General features: G+C 35.4%; 1 protein-coding gene across 1 annotated transcript in view; it reads right to left on the reverse strand.

Moving 5' to 3' along the window:
- Window positions 1-8,116: 8,116 nt before the first annotated feature.
- Window positions 8,117-24,890, reverse strand: part of setbp1 (SET binding protein 1) — a 72,292-nt gene continuing 55,518 nt past the window's right edge. The window contains exons 2-3 of the mRNA XM_073840743.1: window positions 18,095-21,443; window positions 8,117-11,649 (exon numbers count right to left, since the gene is read on the reverse strand). Coding sequence (XP_073696844.1) covers window positions 11,141-11,649; window positions 18,095-21,443 — 3,858 coding nt within the window. The 3' untranslated portion in view covers window positions 8,117-11,140. The remainder of the gene's footprint in view (window positions 11,650-18,094; window positions 21,444-24,890) is intronic.

Below are 24,890 nucleotides of genomic sequence, written 5' to 3' on the forward strand. Positions count from 1 at the left end.
AAACAGTGAGTAGAAAGTATTTATTTATTAAATTTTAATAAATTGTAATAATAAACAATATATAAGAATTATTATTTGTATTTTTCCGTCTACATTATATAGTATATTATTATGTAATAAGCTTAATTTATTAGCTTAATTAATAATAAAGCTAATAAATATATATTATAATAATATATAGTTACAGAGAACATGTATTGTTTACATTTCTATTATTGGGAGAAATATTTATTTTACAACATATGGCATATATTTTAAATGTATTACATTTATTTAATGTTTTAATTGTTTTAAAAACAAATTAGTTTGTTTTTTTGCAGTATGAAATAAACAATGAGAAGTATTTATTTATTTATTAAATTTTAATAAATTGTAAAAATAACAAATACATAATAATATTTGTTTTCTGTCTATATTACATGGTATATTATTGTGTAATATGCTTTATTTATTAGCTTAATTAATAATTAAGCTAATAAGTATATATCATAATAATATAGTTATAGAGAATATGTATTGATTACATTTCTATTATTGGGAGAAATATTTTTTTACAACATATATGGCATATATTTGAAATGTACTACATTTAATTTAATGTTTTAATTGTTTTAAAAAATATATTTGATTTTAATTCATTATTTTTTTATTTTTGCCGTATGAAATAAATAGAGTGAGTCAGGAAGTATTTGTTTATTTAAATTTTAAATATTAATAAACTGTAATAATAAAATAATACATAAGAATGAATTCACTTTTTCTCTTTTAATTGCAAGCTTCAGATTCTGTCTATATCATATAGTGTATATTATTATGTAATAAGCTTAAATTAATAATTAAGCTAATAAATGTATATTATAATAATATATATAGTTATACAGAATATGCATTAATTGTTTACAGTTCTATTATTGGGAGAAATGTTTATTTTACAACATACATAGCATATACTTCAAATGTATTACACTGTTTTTTTTTACATTTTAATTTATTATTTTTAATTTTATTTTTTTGCAGTATGAAGTGAGTCTTTTATTTTTTAAACATTTTTATTTAATTTTAATTCATTAATTATTTTTTTTTTAATTATTTTCATTATTATATAGTCAGGAAGTATCTTTCAATTAATAATTAATTCAATTAATTTATTTCTTTGCTTGTTTTTTTGCCCTATGAAATAAACAGTTAGGAAGTATTTATATATATATTTATTTTTTTAAATATTAAATATAATTAATTATTTTTTATTTTTCTAATTTCAAGCTTTAGATTTTGTCTATAATATATAGTGTATATTATTATGTAATAAGCTTAATTTATTAGCTTAATTAAATGTATATATTATATAATATTAGAAATATTTATTGTACATTTAATTATACAACATAACCCATAGTATATATTTAAAATTTGTTGCATTTATTAATGTCGTAATTAAAAAAAAAATCATTTATGCAGTATGAAATAAACAGAATGAATCAGGAAGTATCTATGAATTAAATTTGTTTTGCGTTTGTTTTTTTGTTTTTGTTTTTGCAGTATGAAATAGTATTTCTTATTTTATTTATTTTAAATATCAATACATTGTAATAAAAATACATACGTTTTTTTTTTTTATTTTAAGCTTCAGATTCTGTAAATTGAGCTTTTACTTGTAATGAACCCAAGATATTCCTTCAAAAATGAAAGTGCACAAGAAGGAAATACTTTTTTTTTTTTAACTATAGGACTAACATAAATCCTGTCCGTCAATCAGTGTACCCAAACTTTTCAATTAAACAATAATACTAAATATTTTATTACATTTAAGGATGAAAAATTCATGGTCGATGGTGAGCCTCATGAAACTATGTTTTGGAACTAATTTGGTGGTTTGAGACTCAATCTGATGATCAGCAAGCTTTACACTATCAAAGACACCCAATATTATTCCTGTCATGAACACGCACCTTTCGATTTGACTCATCTTCACACATTCTCTATGGTATAAAACAGTCTTGGTGGGATTTTTAAGCATTCATCCCTATAAATCAAGATTTCCCAGGGGATAGAGAGATGGTATCATATTCTGACATGTAAATCAGAAATGGTGAGCGAGGGCTCTGGAGCGAGTGTGTTTTAAAACCCTCATCACGTAGTCCTCAAAACACTAACAGCTTCATTCGCTATCCAAATTGCTGCAAGTCAGCCTGTCACCGTAGCAACTGCAGCTGCTACCCTGCCAGTTGCCAATCATAAAGAATAGCATCCTTTGCGTCCTGCGACATATATGCACATTGTGAAGCGTAACCCAAATAGTAAGTGGTGCTTTGAGGAATAATAGTGGATGGGAGGGAGTCAAGAGGGAGGGGAGGCTACATTCAAGCTGAGGTAATTACAGGCAGATGGAGAGGAAGTGATTTGCTATAGAATATTTCTGCTTTCTACGAGGATTTTCAATCAGTTTGATGCAATTTGTGTACGCAGGAGGACTCACGTAGCCCTGTTTCTGTGCAAACCCTCGAATCTGAAGAGATGAAAGCATTTCAGCCTGAAAAAATACAAATAATGAGAGGCTATGGGTCAAAATCATTTTAACAGTGAACCAGCAGTCTTTGACCATCCGCAGTTAAGAGGAATTTTATAGACAGAGCTCCACTTTATACTAAAATTATTATTTTATTTAGAGACACTTCCTTACTCAATCTATATCTATATCTATATCTATATCTATATATATATATATATATATATATATATATATATATAAAATAATAAATAAATACTTCCTGACTCACAGTTTATAATTAATTTAATTAATTATTAATTTAGAGGTACGTCCTGCCTTACTCTGATTATTTCTTCCTCCATAAATAAATACATAAATAAATAGTTCCTGACTCACCTTTTTCATATTGCAAAAATAAACAAAGATTAAAATTAAATAACAAAATAATTACATTTAATTAATGATTAATTTAGTACTTCCTGATTTGTTCTGTTTGTTTCATACTGCCAAAGAAATAAAAAGTCAAATAAAATAAATAAATATTAAAAATAAATTACAAAATAATTTAAATTAGCTTAATTATTAATTATACTTAATTACTAACTTAATTATTATCTTGCTCTGTTTATTTCATACTGCAAAAATCAATTAATAATTAATATTAACATACTTTAATAAATAAAAAAATATATAAAATAATTCAAATTCATTATTAATTTAGAGGTAAATTTAATAAATGATCAAATAATTTAGAGGTACTTTCATATTACAAAAATAAATTAATTCATTAATTAATATTAAAAATAAATTATAAAATAATTTAACTTAGTTTAATTATTAATTTAGAGCTACCTGACTTGCTCTGTTTATTTCATAATGCAAACATAAACAAACAAAAAATAAGTAAATAATTACAATTAATTTAATTAATTATTAATTTAGAGGTACTTCCTGTCTTACTCTTATTATTTCATACTGAAAAAAAAAATGAATAAATAAATACATATTAAAAATAAATGATCAAATTAAATTAACTTAATTATTAATTTAGAGGTTCTTCCTGACTTACTGTTTATTTCATATTGCAAAAATAAATAAAGAAATGAATAAATAAATAAACATTAAAAATACATTATAAAAAATAAAATTAACTTAATTATTAATGTAAAGGTACTTCAAAAATAAATAAATGAATAAACAAAAAATAAAAAGAAATGATAAAATAATATAAATTAACTAAATTATTAATTTTGAGGTACTTCCTGACTTGCTCTGTTTATTTCATACTGCAAATTAATAAATAAATAAGAGATACTTCCTGACTCAATTTTTATTCCATACTGCAAAGATAAAGTATTACAATTAAATACTAAAATAATGTCAATTATTTTAAATTAACTGATAATTTAAATTATGAATAAGTTTCAAATATACGCTATATATGTTGTACAAAACGTACTTCAATGGGACCTAAAATACATTCAAAAAATTTAAATACATTTCAGGTAAATGTAAAACGTATTAAAATATAATAATAATAATAAACATGATTATTTATATGTTTGTTTTGTACTGCAAAAATAAATAAATAAATATTAAAAATAAATTATAAAATAATTTATATTAACTTTTATAATAAGGATTACAAATAAATAATAAAATAATGACAATTAATTTAATTCATTATTAATTTAGAGGTACTTGCCGCATTACTCTGTTTATTTCATACCCAGTAAAAAAATAAATAATTAAGAAATACTTACTGACTCGCTGTTTATTTTATAATGCAAAAATAAACAAATATAAAAAATAATAATTTAATTGATTATTAATTTAGAGGTACTTCCTGTCTTACTGTTTATTTCACACTCCACAAATAAATACATAAATAAATAACTAAGAGATACTTCCTGACTCGCTGTTTATTTCATACTGCAAAAATAAACTAATATATTAAAATTAAATAATAAAAAAAAGTAAATTAATTAAATTATTTATTCAATCAAGAGGTAATTCCTGTCACACTGTTTATTTCATATGGCGAAAAAAATAAATGAATAAATTAATGATACTTCCTGACTTCCTTTCATACTGCAAAAATAAATAAAATAATTAAAATTAATTTGTGACCCTGGACCACAAAACCAGTCTTAAGTCGCTGGGGTATATTCGTAGCAATAGCCAAAAATACATTGTATGGGTCAAAATTATAGATTTTTCTTTTATGTCAAAAATCATTAGGAAATTAAGTAAAGATCATGTTACATTAAGATTTTTTTGTAAAATTCCTACCGTAAACCTATCAAAATGTAATTTTTTATTAGTAATATGCATTGTTAAGAACTTAATTTGGACAACTTTAAAGGTGATTTTCTCAGTATTTTGACTTTTCTGCACTCTTAGATTCCAGATTTTCAAATAGATGTATCTCGGCCAAATATTGTCCTATCCTGACAAACTATACATCAATAGAAAGCTTATTTATTGAACTTTCATATGATGTATATATCTCAGTTTTGTAAAATTTAACCTTATGACTGGTTTTGTGGTCCAGGGTCACATTTAATTATTTATTAATTCAGAGGTACTTCTATGCCTTTGTCATACTGCAAAATAAATAATTAAACAAACAACGATAAATATTACCTTAGACAAAAAAATAAATGTAATACATTTCAAATATATGTTGTAATGAAATATGTTCAAGCCTAGAACGCAAAAATAACGTGAACTTGTATATATTAAAAAATTTTAAAAATTAAAAATATATTTCAGACAAATGTCATTTTGCATTAAAATATAATAATAATAATAATAATAAAATGTTTAATTATTAATAATGAATAAATAAAAATAAGATCATTTAAATATATATATAGATGTGAAATTATTATTTATTTTTTATATTTAAAAATGCTTTTTTCCCAATATGGGATTAAATATCTAAAATTAATTATTTTCAAAATTGCTTACAATGTTTTACAAGAAAATCAGTTGGAATTTGGAACAAAATTTGAAGTTTTATGGTCAAGCTGGTACCTAATAGCATACATTTTATTTTAGCTGACATTTTACAGCATGTCAACGGTCGATGTCAAGATGTTGACAGCAAGCAGATCCAGTGAACTACAGTTAGGCAACAGCAGATGACATCGGCTTGTTTATTTGTCTTTTTATAGGTATGTCAAGTCCTAGCTCACATAATTAGGGGTAACATGGCTACGCTGTGAGCGACGCATAGCAGTAGTGCCACAGATGAGTCACGCCAACATGATTCGCACAAACAACACTCGTTATCATCTGCACCCCATTACCTCTAATAGCCAGACCCCTGTCATCTGTTTTCTATTGCAAAGCACAATTATGACTTCTCAACAGAAATTACAGTCTCACATTTTCCGCACAACACATAATATTGACGAGATGCTGCGGCGCTGCAGACGCAGTACGCATTCACCAGCCTGACTCGAGACATTTTATTCAAGCCAAGTGGAGCACTGGAATATTTGGGCAGTTCACCCAGCTGCCATGGCAACAGGAATTTTACAGAGGCACAGGCCTATGGTTAGATGCTTTTCACTTCGCCTTCACCAACCAACGGCTGGGATTCGGGCCAATCCGTTTATCTCTACTATGCAGTCTTGTAATAACGCAGTGAGAGGGACTGGATGAGGTGTAGCGCTTGATGAGCGGGGATTCCCTGTCCGAAACTGCTCACTAACACCAATTACAGGTACACAAGACAACTGCGCAAACGTGTGCAAATATTGACGTATAACAGTTTGAGTATGGTGTTTGTAAAATGTTAAAAGTAAAAGAACATATCCAACCTTTTTCCTGAGTAACCGTTGAGCGCCATCATGACGAATTCTAACTTCCGTTTGGGTGCTCTCGCTTTCCGTCTCCACAGAAATCCGTGTTAAAACGGGGTAAAAAGATAAGCTGAATTAATTCAAATGAAACTTTATGAATATAACTAAATATAAAAATGTAAATGCACCTCTTAAAGGAGTAGTTCTCTTTCAGAACAAAAATTTACAGATAATGTACTCACCCGCTTGTCATCCAAGAAGTTCATGTCTTTTGAGGAAAACATTTCAGGATTTCTCTCCATCATAATGGACTTCTATGGTGCCCCCGAGTTTGAACTTCCAAAATGCAGCTTCAAATGGCTCTAAACGTTAACAGCCGCGGAAAGAAGGGTCTTATCTAACAAAACGATTGGTTATTTCCTAAAAAAAAATTAGTTTATATACTTTTTAACCTCAAATGCTTGTCTTATCTAGCTCTGTGTGTACTCTGTGCAGAGATTAAAAAGTATATAAATTGTAAATGTTTTTGGAAAATAAGCGATTGTTTCGCTAGATAAGACTCGTCTTCCTCGGCTGGGATCGTTTAGCGCCCTTTGAAGCTGCATTTAAACTGCATTTTGGATGTACAAACTCGGGGGCATCATAGAAGTCCATCATATAGGGAGAAAAATCCTGAAATGTTATCCTCCAAAAACATAATTTCTTTACGACTGAAGAAAGAAAGACATGAACATCTTGGATGACAAGGAGGTGAGTACATTATCTGTACATTTTTGTTCTGAAAGTGAACTACTCCTTTAAGTTAAAAAACTGTGTGTGAAATAAAACAAAGTGTTAAAATAATGTGTGCTCATTTATCATTTTGTGGACAAAATCTCCCAAACTTCACCCCGATCGGGAGCTGTATGTAAAATATGTGCGCTCATCTGTACTCTATAGAGGGTTTGCACTTACTTTATGATTTGGTCAGTTTAGTTACTCAGATGCGTGTCCATATTGGTGATACTCAGATGTAAACAACAGCATGGATTGCATGTACTAATTAATATGCAGTTCTGCTAATTTATGCTGTCTAAACCATGGAAAAAACATGTGCTAAATCATATAGAGAAGGACCTAGTAAGCAGGAAAGGGTGCAATATTTTGACAAAACTAAAGTTAATAGGTGGTAAAGATATGTACGAGCAGTGTTAATTAAGATATTAGCCTAATAATTCACCTACCTGACCGTAAATGATAAGAACAAACACAAATGTTGTCAAGATTCTTGCCCTGGAAATCCTGTTTCAGTTTGGTCAACCAAAAACGCATTTTGTTCCTCAGACAGATTTTTGCACTCTTCTGCTTGATTTGTTGTACTGGTGTAAATGGAAACTGTAATGGTGCCTATTGGACTCTACTGGTAATTGGACACCTTCAATTGGTGGCTTGTTACCACTAAATCCTAATGAAATATGTCCTCAAGCACACTACAGGAAACCTTTTGGTTTTAATGGTTAAAAGTTGATGGTTTGTAATGGTATGGTTATTCCAGTTTTCAGTCACATGATCCTTCAGAAAGCATTATAATATGCCGATTTGCATTTATAAAACATTGATATATTGAAAATATTTTGAATTGTGTAAACTTTTCAATTCACAAAAAGTTCTTTACAGTGGAAAAAATCGGTTCTTTTAAGAACTGTTGACTGAATGGTTTGGGGAAACCTATGGCATCTCTATGGCATCGCTGTAAAACCCCCCTTTTGAAAGCTTTATTTTCAAGAGTGTAACATGTCAACAGCTATGCAAGAAAGGCAAAGAAACTGAAGTGAGCTCTCGATAAATTCATTTATTATTTTTTTGCACAATGAATGACATGAACAAGATCGACTGTATTTTAAGTGCTCAATACTGCTCACCGTAGAGATGGCTGCACAAAATGAGCTTTACAGTAAGAAAAAGAAGAAATAAAAAAATAAAACTACAAGATCATGAACGGCAAACATGACCAAACACATGCAAGCTTACATGTATGTACATATGTACAGGCTAGTACTTGTATTTATAAACATGTCTGTATACACCGTTACACAAAACATGAATGTGTATACATACATCCTATGTACAATGCATATGTCTGTGTATATCAGTATTTATTCTTTTCTATATACGTCCATTATTTGCTGTTTTTAATATCCATACAATGTACAAAATGCTTTATGAATTTAAAATCCATTACAAAAAAACATATCAAACAATGTATAAGATCTTATTCAAATCGAAATTCAATACTTCTCGACTTCTTCAAAATTGGTATGCATACAATCAAATCGAGCATGCAGATACACAAATCAAAATGGCCGTAACACCACATGTACGAATTTAGAGAGCGATAAGAGCTTCCGTTGTGTCCTCGTTAGGAATATTACTTTCGATTAACACTTCACTTGTATTATAACTTCATTAATAGCGATACAAACTAAAATGCGACACTACATCGGAGTGGATGACATTCTCTCTGTGATATTTACTATTGTCGTTCAGGAGCAGGAACATAAAAAAATACACTTAACTTCACAAGGCACCACTTATCAGCTGGTGGAGAAAATATATCTGGCATTTTAAAACCATACAAGCCGAGCAAATTTGAGCTGCCAGGCCTTGTTACCAAAGCCACGTTTGACTAACCTATTATAATCATGTTTCAGAAAACTGCTACGGTGCACATTTTGTTTTAAAACATAGCTTTCGGTGCTTAAAGCACTAATAAAAGGTCAACATTTTTGGCAATGTTCGCAGGTGTTCAGCGGAACCAGCGCAAATGGACGCATCCTACAAAAAAGGCCCACCACGACTGGCTGAGGCAAATAGCTGCCGGCATATATTATTTTTATTTAGCTTTAACGCACTGCGAGTTATCGCGAGGACAGAATGGTTCACGGCCTGTTCGGCCACTAGAAGCGTCCTACTTTGGACAACTGTGAGTGCAACATATTCTTAGGCATGATTCACGCAGCTACCTACAGATGGTCGACTATTTACAGGGGACGATTTGTTGAAATGAACATTTGATTAAGGCTGCACTGCTTAGAGGCTGATTTTCCTCCTCTAGACAATGACTAGAATTGCAAAAGAAATGATAGTCAGTTTGAGCACTATTCAGACTTCAGATTTCAGTTAAGACCACTTCATTCAACAGAAAGCTTACAAAAGAGTCGTTATGCGTCAGTCGATTCACAGCAATAACCTGATGCATAGTAAATAAGCGTGTATTCATGTCAACAACCCTGCGTGGGTCTGGTTAGAGAGATGTCTTCAGACGTACTGAGTGGATATAAATATATGAATATAGTCAAAACGAAGCCTGTATTATACTGTAGCGAGACCTGCGAAGGTGTACCGAAAATTGACGAACACATTACAAGCAGGGCGGCAAACTATATTATGTACATTCTCGACTGATATCTTGCCATTATGTGTTCCAGTACCTGAAGATGTTATGGATTTACAGACAAACATAAGGCACATTTATGGGAAAGAAAAAAAAAAAACCTAACAAATGGAAAGCTATTCAAATTAGGACCACATTCAAATCTATCCTGATTCCAAATCTCGAGTCTAAAACAGCGTAGGACATGTATTTGATTAGCTGTGACGTCCTATGTTCAGGATGATCACCTAAATAGTCTTCAGTGTACATTCTGGATCATTTTTACCAATTCAAACGACAGACTAATCGACAGATAAGCACACCACCACACCATTCATAGAAATATACACAAGCAGCTAAACTGAAACCGATCTATCCTATGATACACGACTACACTGAAACTTTGGTCATGTGGATATCTAATACTGACAGGTATATAGACATACTATTATTGTTTAGTTAACAAGAGCAGGCACATTCTCGAATAAGAACTTGATTTCCAGTCAGATAATAAAAAACATCGTCCAGATGCTCACTATTATTTAAAGCGAAAAACCAACTCTGACACTGTGTACAACTTCAGCCCACTCAAAACTTGTTCTACAAAAAAGAAAGAAAAGAAATAAGTGCTTTGTTGGTTTTTAAATGCAACCGTAGCATTTTTCATCAAGCCTGGGATGTGTTCGATGTCCTGTGTCGTCAACAAGCCTTCGATCTGCAGTGATTCCACTTCGTTAGGATTATGCGACTAAATAGGTTTCGTTTTTTCCATTTGAACAAGCGTTCTACTTCTATTTGGTTAAGAACAGAACAAAAAAACATTTCAAACTTTATATGGTTTTTGATTTGATATGCTGACAGTATAGGTAGATCTAAAATACTTTGAATTTGAAATGTTAGTAGAATATGTTGCTATGTACAGTGAAATGATAGCCATCAAAAGATCACTGAAAAGGGTTTCGTCCAAAAGTATTGCCATTAGTTCATGCCTGAAACACACCTGAGCGCAGGCAAGCGGATGCAAGCGTGTGTTAGCAGTGAGTTACCGGTGACCTGTTGTTGGAAATCAACTTCTGCCAGAAGATCTGTGCTTTGTGCTTGAGTGAAACGAAAAACGAGAAAGGAAAAAAAGTGCACAGTACTGTCGTTGAAGTTCATTTACATGTGCTGGTAGATTATGGCGAAAGCCATAGTTTTAACATCCTCATGGTTATGGGCTTTGGGAGAATAAAAGTTCAGTTTGCCTCCTTGAGACAAATATAAAATGTGATAGAATCGTACAAACCAAAAGCGGAGCTTTTCAGACCACGACCATGATCCAAATTCTCAGCGAATGCCCATTGAAATGTATCAGTAGAATTCAGATCAAAACAAAGTGAAAAAAGGATACAAAGACCCAAGCACAAGGCTAACTCACAGTGCACTTTTCTAATGTGAGGCGAGAGTAGTTTCTTCTCTCTTGTTCCCTCTTCCTTTGCGGTTTGGCCGCTCGGTTTGGAGCTCCGGCTGAACTTTGTGCCAGGGCTTGCCTCCTTGCGTGGATTGCGTGTTGGAGTGGATTCTGGCCATGTGTACCACTGACTCGATGGCGTCTGTGATGGAGTCGTGATTGGAGAACTCAAGCTGAGCGGGAACCAGACCAGTGTGAAGGTTCCTCTTCCCAGGAAGATCCACACACTTCTCTAGAACTGGCATCTGACCCAGCAATCCCTCCTCGAGAGATAGCGGCTGTTTTCTCGGCCTCCCTCGGCGCCGCTTCACCATGTTATTCCCTGTCTTGGCCTGCCTCTGAAGCCTCTTGACTTTCAGAATCTTGTTGACGTGATCCAGGTTCTTCTTGGTGGTGAGGATCTTGGAGAAGGTGCACGCTTTCCGAATGTCGCACTCCATCTCGTCCACTTCTTTGCGCTTGTGCCGCCTCTTGTAGGAACTGGGGTCTGGTGAGAAAAGGACAAAAGAAATCAATGAGAATGACAAGCTACGGTTTTTTATGCTCTAAAATACAATCATTAACAGCCTCCCCCGGGTCCTAATGCCCGTTCAGAAAGGAGTTTTAATTCCGTAGGGGGCGCTGTTGGCCTACTTCTAATAAAATGAAAGTAAAATACGCAAATAACATTTAAACTGCTTATCATTAAATAAGGCAGTAACTGATGTCATTAAATCACTAATATGTTTTGATTTAAAGGTCAGAAAAATATCACAAACATGACATTTATAAATTAAATAAAGACGTTAAGATGTCCATGTCAAAAAATAATTTACAAAAGTGATTTTATGTCCATAGAAAGCACATTAAATGGGTCTACTTTTAAGGTTTCAAATAAGTTTTTGGAGAATAAAATGTCGAAATTTGGTTGAAATAATGTTACATTGTCATTTAGTGTAACACAATATTTATGTAAAAATTCAAACAACATGCTTATTCTGACTTGTACATATTAAAATATATAAAATAATAAGGGAACATATTACATTTTATTCTGTTTTAAATGAGTAAAACATTCTTACTGACAAATGTGCAAAACCCAGGATAGTGGCAAAATTAATGTAGAGTTACAACTAATTAGTATTTGGGGTAAAAGTAATTTTTTGTAAATATGCCTGGTAGACTGTTACACTGAATGACATTTTAGTAGGTGTCTTCTGTAAATTAGGAAAAAATGTATATTTATTTTTTGCTCAGAAAAACAAAAATGCAATTAAATTAAACAAAAAACAACAATTTAATGCAGTATTACACTTACTGTTTTCTGCTTAAACCCTTTTTCGTCTTTGACCCATATACCGATTTATTCATTAATGTGTAATATATTTTTTCATCGAATTATAAGCTCTAAAAGCATTTTAAAATTTTTACAACTAAAAATAATTTGCTTATAATTTATGCACAGGAGCGACTTGTGTTGCGACAGTGTTGTTTCCAAACAAAAGGAAATATAACGGTATCGGCTAAAATGAGTTGAAATATATCGGAATATCGGATAGTGGCAAAAATCCAATATTGTGCATCCCTACTTCTGGGACAACAAAATACTTGAGTATTTCCAAGTTTCCCAAAGTACTTATTCAGTGACACAGCAAAATCGCTAATACTGCACAAAAAATACAGCACAGACGTGATTTCTAAAAAATGGCTCTGATATACGACTACTTAAAGAATCACACATACAGCTAGTTCACACAAAAATGAAAACTGTGTTATTAAGTACTCGCCATCACCTCATTTAATCTCTTTTGCATTAAGGTCCTTGCACACTGAGTCTGAAATTTTCGTATCATATTTTCGTATCGATTTTTTCGTTTTTTTTTCATATTAGTCATCCTTTCCTATCAGAATTCTTGCTACAGATGCGAAAGCGCAGAAATTCAAAACTGATCCGATTTTTTTTACGACGGACGAAAGTTTCAGAGGCAGTTTGTAAACTCGATTGACACAACATGAGCTCGTATTTATTTTTTTAACCTGCGAAAATTTCTGACCTTCAGTCTTCAATGTGTGTTCATGAAAGAACCACAAAACGATTTTCTGCAGGGTAAGAAATATCTCAGATTTCATCAAAAATATCTTAATTTGTGTTCCTAAGATGAACAAAGTTCTTACAGGTTTGGAACTACATGAGGGGGAGTAATCAACGACAGAATTTTCATTTTTGGGTGAACTATCTCTTTAAGGCCACAAATTAGAATGTATTAACACCCCGTCTTTTAAAAAGATATTTTAAAAAAGTGCTTTTGCAAGAATCATTTATTATTACACTTTTATTATCATTTGGCAACAGAATTGCATTTGTTGGTTTCAAATATTTAGTTCCTAAAAGAATCATTAATAGAACTATTAAGGAATTGGAATCGTTAAAGAGGAATCAGAACTGGAATAATGAAATCCTTTATGGCTCCCATCCCTAGCTACAACGAGACGCTGATTGTGAAAAATGTGCTAAGCCAGTCTGGTAAACATTTGGCCAGTCGTTTGTTATAACATAATTGATTCACAGTGATATTTCTAAAGTAAACTCAAGACCCCAGAGTGAGTCATGACGTATGCAGCCAGACCGAGAGAGACAAACTTTCTTCTGTGCTTAATGATGTGACAATCCAATGTGTCAACACTCTAATTTGTATTAGCTGGTGTATAAATATTCCTGCATATACAGATCTGATGGCAATTGATACAGCCAAGCTTGTTGAGTCATGCCGTTTATCATTATCGGCTGTCAGTCTAGCAGAGCGCGGCGTTAATAAGCGAACACGTGAAAAATGCCCCGCGAGAGGAGGAGATCGTGAAGCAACAGCTCACTTAACACTTGACATGTGGATAACGGCATCCGTGCACATAATAAGGAAACATCAGGATCCTCCCACTTATCAGTCTACCAGTGAATATAGTCAGTGTTTCGCGTTCACGATGAATAGATGCGTCTGTAAATGCGAGTAATAAACTATGAGGCCTCAGATACATTTGTGATTAATTTACTGCCTCTACACTTCACGTTGGAGCTTTGGAAGGAAGCCCAGACCAGAGGAAATGCTGGGTTTCTGGCAGCCTCGTTTGAAATGAGTTCAGACAGCCTAAAGCTGCCTAAAATGTGTGTTCCACATCTAAGATCTCTCCTGCACTCTTTTCATATCTCTGGAGAGGTCTCTTTTTCTCTTTTCTTGTTGATTGCCACTCCATCTGGTAGGTTTCCATGAAAACAAACAAGAGCTGTAATTGTGGAAGATGTTTGAGATCAGGGGCCTTCTATGCGTTTCCAGCCTTCTCTTCTTAAGACTGTCTTAAGAGTGCACCTGTGCAAACCCAAAAACAGGATATGCTCCATAATAATTCGTAATCCATCATGGAATCTCTCATTTAGCATTTAAGCGCATTGTTAAATCAAACAGCGACCACGCTTTCTAAACAATGCATTCCGTTTTAACAATTAATATCATTCAAATGAAGCCCACAAGAGCTATTTTGGATGCAAGCTCAAGCAAAACAAACAAAACAAAAAAAAAAGTGTACGGGTCACTAACCAGCTGTGCATGGGCTCCTTCAGCCCATTTGGTTTCAATAAAGTAAAATGTGTGCCTGACTAAACATGAGCCCTTCCCTCTCTGGCCTCAGTTTATCACTGGGAAACTTGCAGAGTCTTCCCAAGTGCCAACAAATCATTGGACAGAGACATTCATTTTCAAAGGGAGTGTCACAACTCATTTATTCCCTGAAATCTCTACCTGCATCCTGTGCACAATGTTTTCATTAGAGGCAGCAATTTATGGACTCGCCTCACCGCTGTCCCCACAGCTCCGCTCTACACGGTAGTGGAGGCCTACTTCCTGTTGCCATGGCAACCGAATTCCACAGTTCAAAGGTAAGCGATTTACAAAAAAATACAGTGGTGTAAGATCACATTTTTTTTGCCCCTGCAAAATTCTCTAGTCGACAGTCAAGGCAAGCTACTCATTTAATACACAAAATCCTTGTTAAGCAAATGTGAGTGCAGACCTGCTTGAAAACTCATCACGAACTGGCATTAGTGATGGTTTTAATAAGGGTTTTCTTGCTTGCTGGAGTCTATGTTGGAGCACAACTTGTATGCAGTGTATAGAAAGATGAAATGCTATACCAGCACGATCAAAGGGAAATCCTTTGTGTAATGCCTGTGCTAGCAAATGAGTGGCATTAAGTTTTACGTTAAAGCCTGCCTTACTTAAAGGAACAGTCCACTGTTTTTGGAAATAGGCCAATTCTCCAACTTCCCCCAAGTTAATTTTTACCGTTTTGAAATCCATTCAGCTGTTCTCCTGTTCTGGCGATATTACTTTTAGCATAGCTTAGCATAGATCATTGAATCCTATTAGACCAATAGCATCGCGTTCAAAAATGACCAACGAGTTTCGATATTTGTCCTATTTAAAACTTGACTCTTCTGTATTTATATCGTGGACTAACACCAGCGGAAAATGTAAAGATGCGATTTTCTAGGCCGATAAGATTAGGAACTACACTCCCATTCCGGCGTAATAGTCAAGGAAGTTTGCTGCCGTAATCTGGTCGAAGCAGGCGCAGTAATATCACGCAGCACATCGCAGCACAACGTGACCAACTGCATGCACAGGAAGCGTTCCTCGTTGGAAGTTACCTAGCTGGGAACTAATTTAGGCGCTGTGTGATATTACTTCGCCTGCTGCGCCATATTACTGCAGCAAACTTCCTTGACTATTACGCCGGAATGGGAGTGTAGTTCCTAATCTTATCGGCCTAGAAAATCGCATCTTCACATTTTCCGCCGGTCTTAGTACACGATATAACTACAGAAGAGTCAAGTTTTAAATAGGACAAATATCGAAACTTGTTGGTCATTTTTGAATGCGATGCTATTGGTCTCATAGATTCAATGAGCTATGCTTAGCTATGCTAAAAGTGATATCGCCAGAACAGGAGAATGGCTGAATGGATTTAAAAACGGTAAAACTCAACTTATTAACTCGGGGGGAGTTGGAGAATGAGCCTATTTCCAAAAAAAGTGGAGTGTTCCTTTAAAGAGGGTTTAGAGAGTTGAAAGATCTGTACATCGAGAGCCCCGTCAGAATTTCAATCCGTACCATATGGGCTCACTGACGTATGATGAATTACACTCAAGAGCCTGTGAAAGGGTGATATTTCTAATGAAGACGTTTATTTAGCATTTTACATCACCTTATTCTTTGCGGAATGTACTTACGAGAGGCCACACATAACTGACTGTTAAAATTAAATGCATCATTACATCTATATGTCAGGGGCGTGTCCTCATTTTCCTCAACCTTAAAAAGTGTATTTTTTTCTGAAAAAACATTGTCCGACAGTGACACCAGCAGGTAAAGTTACAGCGGGAGTCTGTGTCTCTCTCGCTTCCCCTGAGCCCATTGAGTTATAACAGACCACCTAAAGCTTGGTTTGGTGGGGAGTAATTGAAAATGAATGGGAAAAAGAGTGAGAGTGAGAGGAGGCAAAGCCTCCTTAGCGATATGATTGGATATGACTACTTATTTTCAGCTGTGACTGGTTCATGAGATAAATCCTGCCCCTTGTGTTTGTGTGCGTTCCACATTCATGAATGAGTTTGAATGAACAATATAATGGCGTTAATAGGAAGACTAATTTAAGTAAACAACTCACTCACTTAGATATTTCCACTTATTTCATCAAAATATGACTGCATGAAAATGAACATTTAAAAAATTAAATATTTACTGAGCTTTGATGACTGATGATCTGAAAATTAAAAAATACTTAACTATTAAAAATAATAGCTGAACATAGTTTGACAAATAAAATATACAGTTTAAAATTGTTACTTGAGTTATTATTTTGGAATAAATATAAAATGCTTAAAAACACTAACTTGATGAGATTCATACATGGCTTTAATAAATAGAAAATTGATTATATTGATTACATTGTTAATGTAAAAATATAAAATAGAATTATCTAACTATCTATGATTGGGACATATTAAAGTTAGGCAACAAGATATAATGCTTTTAATGGAAAAACATCTGCTCCAAACTAGACACTCCCATCGCAATGATTAATAGCCTTATTACAAAAAAGGTGCTGTCGTCATGCCATGAATCCGTAGCAAATAGAACTAATTAATCGTAAATGAGATGTGACCTTAAATGCAAATTTAAGCATATAAAAGCCCCATTTAGCTGCAATTTATTGCATGCTCGCTACAATGCCACTGGCAAAAAATGTGACTGCCATAAAAAAGCAATTCTGTCAAAACATGCTTATCTAAATCTGTTCTTTGAAATCAACACAGATGTACACTTAGGTGGGATGTATGTCATATTTCTCTGTTTAAGTACAACAAACTAGCTCTTTGAAGCATCGAGTTAATTCATGGAGGTGGGTGGTAGCAGGCAGAATGTGAGTCATCCTCATAGTTCCCCTAGGGGAGTGAAAATGTAATCTAACTGTGCCTAGGGCTTGCAATTCCCCTTCAGTGGAGTAGACTGGATTCATTAAACCTCTGGCTTCTCTCCAGCTCTTTTAACAAGAGGCAAGGTTTTTTATTGCATGTCTGTAGAATATAAATCAAAACGTGTGAATAATATATCTCTAAGAAAAAACCATTGGCAGGCAGGGGCGAATAGGGAGGAAAGAGAAATTTGTGAATTATAGTTGTCTCTATCCATGCATTACACTTTGCTTGCCAGATGTACTGAGAACAGAATACAAAGTGCTCAGAAAGCACATTTGTTTAATAGCAGAACACCATTTCACTTGTATCCAACTAATCACCGCTTGGTAAACCAAAATAATGTTCATTTATAACACAAAATAAGCGAGTCAATATCTTGTGTCTTGTATCTGAATGGATTTCATAGAGACGCATATATTTTTACCTGCTACAGCTATGTTGGAGCACTGGTACATCTGCTCGGCCCTCTCTTCTCTGCCTCCTTGGAAGGATGCCATGCTTCCTTCTCTGTATGCCGCAAAGTCCTCCAAGCCATGCCTCCTGATGTGAACGCTAGAATCATCATCCCTTAAGTGCTGCCCCTTGAACGAGTCCAGCAACTGGTCCTGGCTGGCTCGCAGGCGCTCGTGTGGTTGTCTAGTGCAGATGTTCAGGAAGTTGTTCAGTGTCTCTCCTCGAGTGCGTTTACAATGCTGAGAGTCAGATAAGGATAATGACGAGAGCGTGTCTACTTCAAAGTAGTTCCTGGAAGCTTTTGGCGAAGCATCTGTGCTTTGCTTGCCTCTTTGCATGTCCTTCAGTTTGGACAGAGAGTTCTTCTCGAGTCGCTCATTCAAGAGGTTGAGGAAGGCAGGACTCTGGGTTCCGCTAAAGAGCCCGCCGAGGTCCTCCCTCTGTGGGACGTACTGATCCTCTTTATGTTTGTACTTGTGCTTGTGCTTGCGTTTGTGGAGGCAGACGCTTCCCAAACAGCTGCTTGAAGGGTGATGGGAGTCACTCATTCTAGATGAAGGCATCTCATGTGGCATATTCTTCGCCCGATGTCTGCTAGGAGCAGTGAGACTAGAGAACGCACCAGGGTGGAACTTTGGTGGGGGGACTGGTGGCCTCATGAGAGGAGAGGCTGAAGGTCCAAGTGCATGAGATAAGTACAAGGGTGAAGGGTACTGACCGTAATAGCCCATGTTTACCATACTTGTGGCAAGAGGCATGGATGTGTAAGGCATTGCGTAGGGTGCATAGTAATTGCCACCAGGCACTGGGCAGCCAAACCCTTGGATAAAAGGCATCTTTGATATTGGCTCGTTTAACTTGGCTGGCCGACCACGCCTCCTCTTTGACTTATCAGAGCTCCTCCGAAGATAGTGCACAGGGTCGTAGGGATAGTATGGCATTGGATAGTATTGGTCAAAGTTGAGACGGAAGATGCTGGGATAGGAATTCTCATGGTAGAATTTGTAGCTGCGGTTGGAGATTCGGAAGACCTGGAATTTGCTAACCAAGTCCTCGAGGTCAGCCATAAACTGCAGGTCATCCCGGCTCTGGAGGGCCTTGCGTTTCCTCCTATGTTTCTGCTTCTTCAGACTCTCTTGAGCGAAGAAATTTTCCACGGCGACTCCAGTCACACGTTTCTGGTAGAGCTCCCTCGCCGCTTTACTTTTCGCCTCTAAAACCGCGGTCTCTGTGGCGTCAAAGCTGCAAAGATCAAATGAGTATCTCCGGCGGGATGCCGGGCCTTTCTCAGTCTGGTCTGATGTGCTGTTGTTGTCGGTGCCAATTCCACTATCACTAGGGATTGTCTCTTCACTGTGGGACTCGCTAACTGGAGACAGGGTGACTTCTTTGATGGAAGCCACTTCAGACAGGTGGGATGGTGAGTTGGCCATTAGTCTCGGGGGAGACAGCTTCCAGTTACTACTAAGCAAGCCCTTATGCGTTTTCGTGGGCAATGCACTGATAGGCTGTAGATTTGGCATTGTCTTCAGGTCATGCTGGCTGGTGTCCGTGGTGGCAGGGTGAGCCGTCCCACTTACTGCAGAGTGAGAGGAAAGGGAATGCATGACCCTGGGAGAAGGCATTCCGGTTGTGGACGATGTATTAGAAGGCACTAGAGGGTTCTCAAACGGACTGGAAATAGGCAACGGGTGCTTATCACTGGCTTTGTGCTCATGTTGCTGGGTGTGAAGATCCATTCTGGGCTTCCTTCCCCGCTTTTTGCCTATGTAAATAGTCCCACGCTTGCTGACGTTGATTTGCTTGCCAAAACGGGCCTCGATTGTCGATGCCACATTCGACATGGCATTTGAAACTGGAACGCTGGACTTCAAGGCAAGATTGCCAGGACTAGAAGTGGTCAAAAGTTCATTCAGAATGCTCTGCACCTTGACCAGTTTAATTTTCTTCGTTGCCTTCTTTTTAAGGACACCTTCTTGACCTGATTTCTTGAGTTTCAACTGCTGTGCCGGAGGGGACTTATTGAAGGCCAACTGCACCAATTTCGACATGTTTTGCTTCTTTCTTCTTTTCGAAGTGCTTGAGGAATCTTGGGCGATAGGGCTGACGGGGCTTGTTGCTGATCCTTCGTGAATCGTCTCCACAGTGAGTAAGGGCTGTTTTTTGGGCCGGCCACGTTTCTTTTTCATTGGGGTAATGACTGTCAAACTGTTTGTGTTTGTGTAGAGTGGGCTGGATGGGGTAATAGGGAAGGCAGAGGGTGGCTCTTCAATAGACAGAGATTGATTCAAGTCTTTATGAGGAAAGGAGTTCTGGGACTTTAAATAAGACCACCTGTCCTTGACCTTTGATTGCCTACCCTCTGTTTGCTTGTCGGCATCAATCACTGATCTTTGTCTCCCAGCTGGTGCTTTCCTCTGTCTGTTCTCAAACATCTCCACATCATCAGTCATTGTCTCAGCACTGTCTTCCTCGCTCTCCCGTAAATTTACACCAAATTGTTTTGGTGCACTGAATTCGATTTTCTTTGTATTTTTAGGTTTTGTGCTCCCTTGGTCAGTTTTATCAGCCTTCTCAGCTTGCTGTGTGGTTTTTGCATCAGATACCAAGTTGTTATTATCACCCACTTTTTTGTTTCTTCGCTTTTTACTCTTAGATTCATCTGCATGATGAGTGGCACAGCTTGTTGTTGTCTTACTCTCATCATCTGGCCTATTGCTTGGCTTCTCAGGCTGCTCTGTCTCAAATTCACTTTTATCAGTGTTGAATGCTTGTTTCTCCTTAGTACCGTCTTGGTTTTCAGTATCTCTGTCCATCTTTTTGGCCCACTGAAGGCCTAAATTATGCGTGGACAAGGCCTTCGTTGGGTCTTTCCTTCCATATTTACGTTTGATGTTCCCAAAAACTTGCTCAGTGACTTCCTGCAAACCTCTGTCTTTACTGAAAGAGAACAGACTTGAGTCAGCTGGGGGACTCATTACTGTATCAACCGGAGATGATGCTAGTGAGTCAGCGCTTGGGGAAGACATGGCAGAAGCAAAGAGACTTCCAGATGAACTGTCTGTGACCTTCTTGACTTGCGATTTTGAGAATGGGGTGCTGGGATCTGACAAAGGGCTCTTGTTGGTGCACGCTGATTCTCTTTTTGATTGCGGTTCTGTCCCGTGTTGTTCTTGGGATGCTGCATCCTCAACAGTATCCAACGGCTTTGTCCAGTCAAGGTGGTGAATGTCACTGCTTTTAGACTCATGCTTTGGTTTTGCTTTATCTATCATCACGTTGTCAGTTTTATCCAAAAGTTTATTAGGCCTCTCGTAGGTCTGAAATTGAAAGAGACAGAAGGAAGACTTTAGAAAATGTCCAACTCTTACTAAGAAAAATTTACACATGCTCTTTATATTCTTACTTGACAGAGAAACATTCACACCCCATATAAAAAAAACTACAACTAGGAACCTACATGTTGTTACTGATAACAACTACTGTTTTGCTGCCAAGTTCTCAGCTTGTGGGCCACACCTACTGAAAGCATATAATACTGTGCACCATTGTGCAAGCCTTTGAGACTTGTGGTTTGGACTGTTAGAAATAACGTATTGCAAGATCAGCACTTGATACTAGGATATGTTCTGTAAAGCCATCCTGTTTTCAAAGCCAACAGCTACAGGCGGTAATGAAGTTTAACCACAGTTTTGTTTTTCAGCAGGTCAACTTCCATTTCAGAGCTCTGCAGCTGAGGCTAAGACAGTCTATGCTGCGGTTTCAGATTAGTTTACATCTGGGGTCCCAGTGTTTTCAACAGGCTCACAACAGGAAAGAGACCAAATGCAAAATGTACCTTTAGAAAAAACTCCTTGTACCTATTGATGTTACTGTATAAAATGAAAGAGGAATAAAACAACTACTAAGAACCAGTCTTTAAATGTTTAAAGCTTAAAGGGCTTTAACAAAAGCTGTAGGAATAAGCTGTTACTTTGGCACTCACACATCTGATTACATCAGTAGAAGATAATTTAGTCTCCTGGAGTCTGGTTTGTTTGGGTCAGAGCACAGCGAATGAAAGGATTTCTTACATAAACCAAAGAAATGCATGGAAAGACAAATGTGGGAAAAGAGTTTAGAAGAGTTTATGTAAGTGCCCTTGAATGATGACATCCTGGAGTGATGAAAGACCTGTCTCCAAACAACAGTGAAAGTGAGATGAACTGAGTTGAACTATATACCACAGAGAAAGAAAAAGCACGTGACACTTACAAGTGTATCTCTTGCTTGATGAAAAACTAATGATTAAAAATCTTGTGAACAAAAACCAACTAGATTTTTTTAATTTTCAATGCCAAGTGGTTACAATGGTGTTCTGATGTGCTAATGCTTGTAGTACATGTGCTCTGACCTATTGAGCCTGGCAATGGCAGCTCAAACCTGGCTTGTAACATTTCCCAATTTTGTTTTCCTCTCTTCACGCCCTAATTTTCCAGTTCTCCACTGTTTAATGAATAGTAGTGCCAAAAATGCAAAAATTGGTTGTCTTATTAATTTATTGCTCTTAAAACCAATTTGAGAACCACAGGAGCTACCTTTGACAGGTTAAATGACCACAGACAAATATGCAGTCCATTGGCAAACCTTATAATGGTGACCTGCCAACCTCTCACGCTATTTGGAAGCAATTTTTTTGTTCCTCCTCTAATCAGCCAAGAGCAATGCATCACTTAACTCCTCACCAGCTCTTGAAAAAGCCAGGGAGGCAAGACTTTTATCTGCCGTGCACAGCCCTCACCTAAGATGTCCCAGCATGCTTTGGGAAGACTTGCATGTGTGCGTGCGTGTGTGTTTCAGGAGTCATCCCTCAGCCTAATCCTCTCCAATATCATTCAATCAGTAGTTTTTAATTAAAGGGAAGCAGACATTAATGAGGGATCGCTCCTCTGCCAGCCTTGTCCTTTTTATTTCCCCCATCTGTGAGAAACTGCATCACCTTTCAGATTCCTAATCCTGTAATCCTATGAGGAATTTGCGGTCTCCCCCGGCCCACAGGATACAGTCTACGCTGTTGAATGCCAAGTCTCCTGGCCGCCCTTTAATTTGCCTAAATGGCATTATATCCCCCCCCTTTCTCCAAAACAATATCTGAGGGATATGGCATAACCTCAGCATTGAGGATGTCAAAGCTACTCACTGGGAAACTCAATATCCGTCTAAGAGAGCGAAAGGAAAGAGCTTTCTCAACAACAGGAACTGTCATCTTCATCATTTGTCATCTTCGTCATATTCCATTCCTTTTCCTAGAATAAACACTTCCAATTTGAAATCTGACATCAGATGGGTAGTAATTGATTACATGTAATCTGGATTACATAATCAGATTCCAAAAATTAAGTACTTGTAATAAGATTAAATAAGATTTCAAAATACTCGCAGTTACTTTATGGATTACATACTTACACAATAGCAATAAATTATTAATTATCATACTTTACTGATTCTCCCTTGTTCCACTTTTTCACCTTTTACATTTTCCTTTTTTAAAAGGTCTACTGCTTATACACATTTAGAAAGTCTTCCAGTTTTGTGGACATTCACACAAAAATCAGTCATTAGTCAAATGGCGACACAGCGTTTGACCACTGATTTACAAAAATAATTTCAGGTTTAAGAAGCGTTTCAACAATGCATCAACTACTGATAAACACAGATTTTTATTTGAATTATCACTCTGTAGGTTATTCAACCATGTATTTCTATGTGTTTGGTAGGCTTTTGTCTTTTAAACACATTAAAATTTACAAATTCATAACTTTTTTGTCATCTAATCCTCTTTAACCTAGTATATGTGACGCTGGACCACAAAACCAGTCATAAGGGTCATTTTTTTTAAATTGAGATTTATATATGATCTGAAAGCTGAATAAATACACTTTCAATTGATGTATAGTTTGTTAGGATAGGACAATATTTGGCCGATCACTTTTAAAGTTTTTTAAATGAAGCTCTAAGCAATGCATATTACTAAACAAAAATTAAGTTTCGATATTTACGGTTGAATATTACTATTGATATTTTATTGAAATTTACAAAACATCTTCATGGAACATGAATTTACTTAATATTCTAATGAATTTTGGCATAAAAGAGCAATCAATAATTTTGACCCATATAATGTATTGTTGGCTATTGCTACAAATATACCAGTAACTTACTAAGGTTCTTAAATAAATATTTTAATAATTAAGTGCCACATTTGCATTTTCATTGGTTGTCAGATGTTGGTTATGGTCACATGACATGCAGGTAAACAAATAAAATATATTTCTTTTTTTTCTTTTTTTTTCTTTTGATTGATTTCAAAATTATTTATTTTCATTTAACATTTTTCATGATTTTTATAATTAATTTGTTTTTCATTAAACTCACAAACCCCCTGCAGTTCCTTCACAAACACCAGTTTGTGAAACCTTGACGTAATATAATGATTGATGCACTTGATTGAACAAATGGAATATATTTCCTTACTCTTTGTATTTTAATGTCAATATGGTACAATATCATTCTATTTAAATCAATGTGATAAACAAGTTCGGTCAAAAGTAATCTAAAAGTAATCAAAAAGTAGTCTTATATTACCAAAAAATGTTTAATGTAATGGATTTCACTACTAACTAGAATGTAATTTGGAATCAGTAACAGATTACAATTTGTAAGTAATCTACCCAGCTCTGTCTGACACGAATATATTTTCTTATGTGGCGCTCACACCAGATGCGACT

Source organism: Garra rufa, chromosome 5, assembly GCF_049309525.1.
Source record: "Garra rufa chromosome 5, GarRuf1.0, whole genome shotgun sequence".
Lineage (NCBI taxonomy): Eukaryota > Metazoa > Chordata > Actinopteri > Cypriniformes > Cyprinidae > Garra > Garra rufa.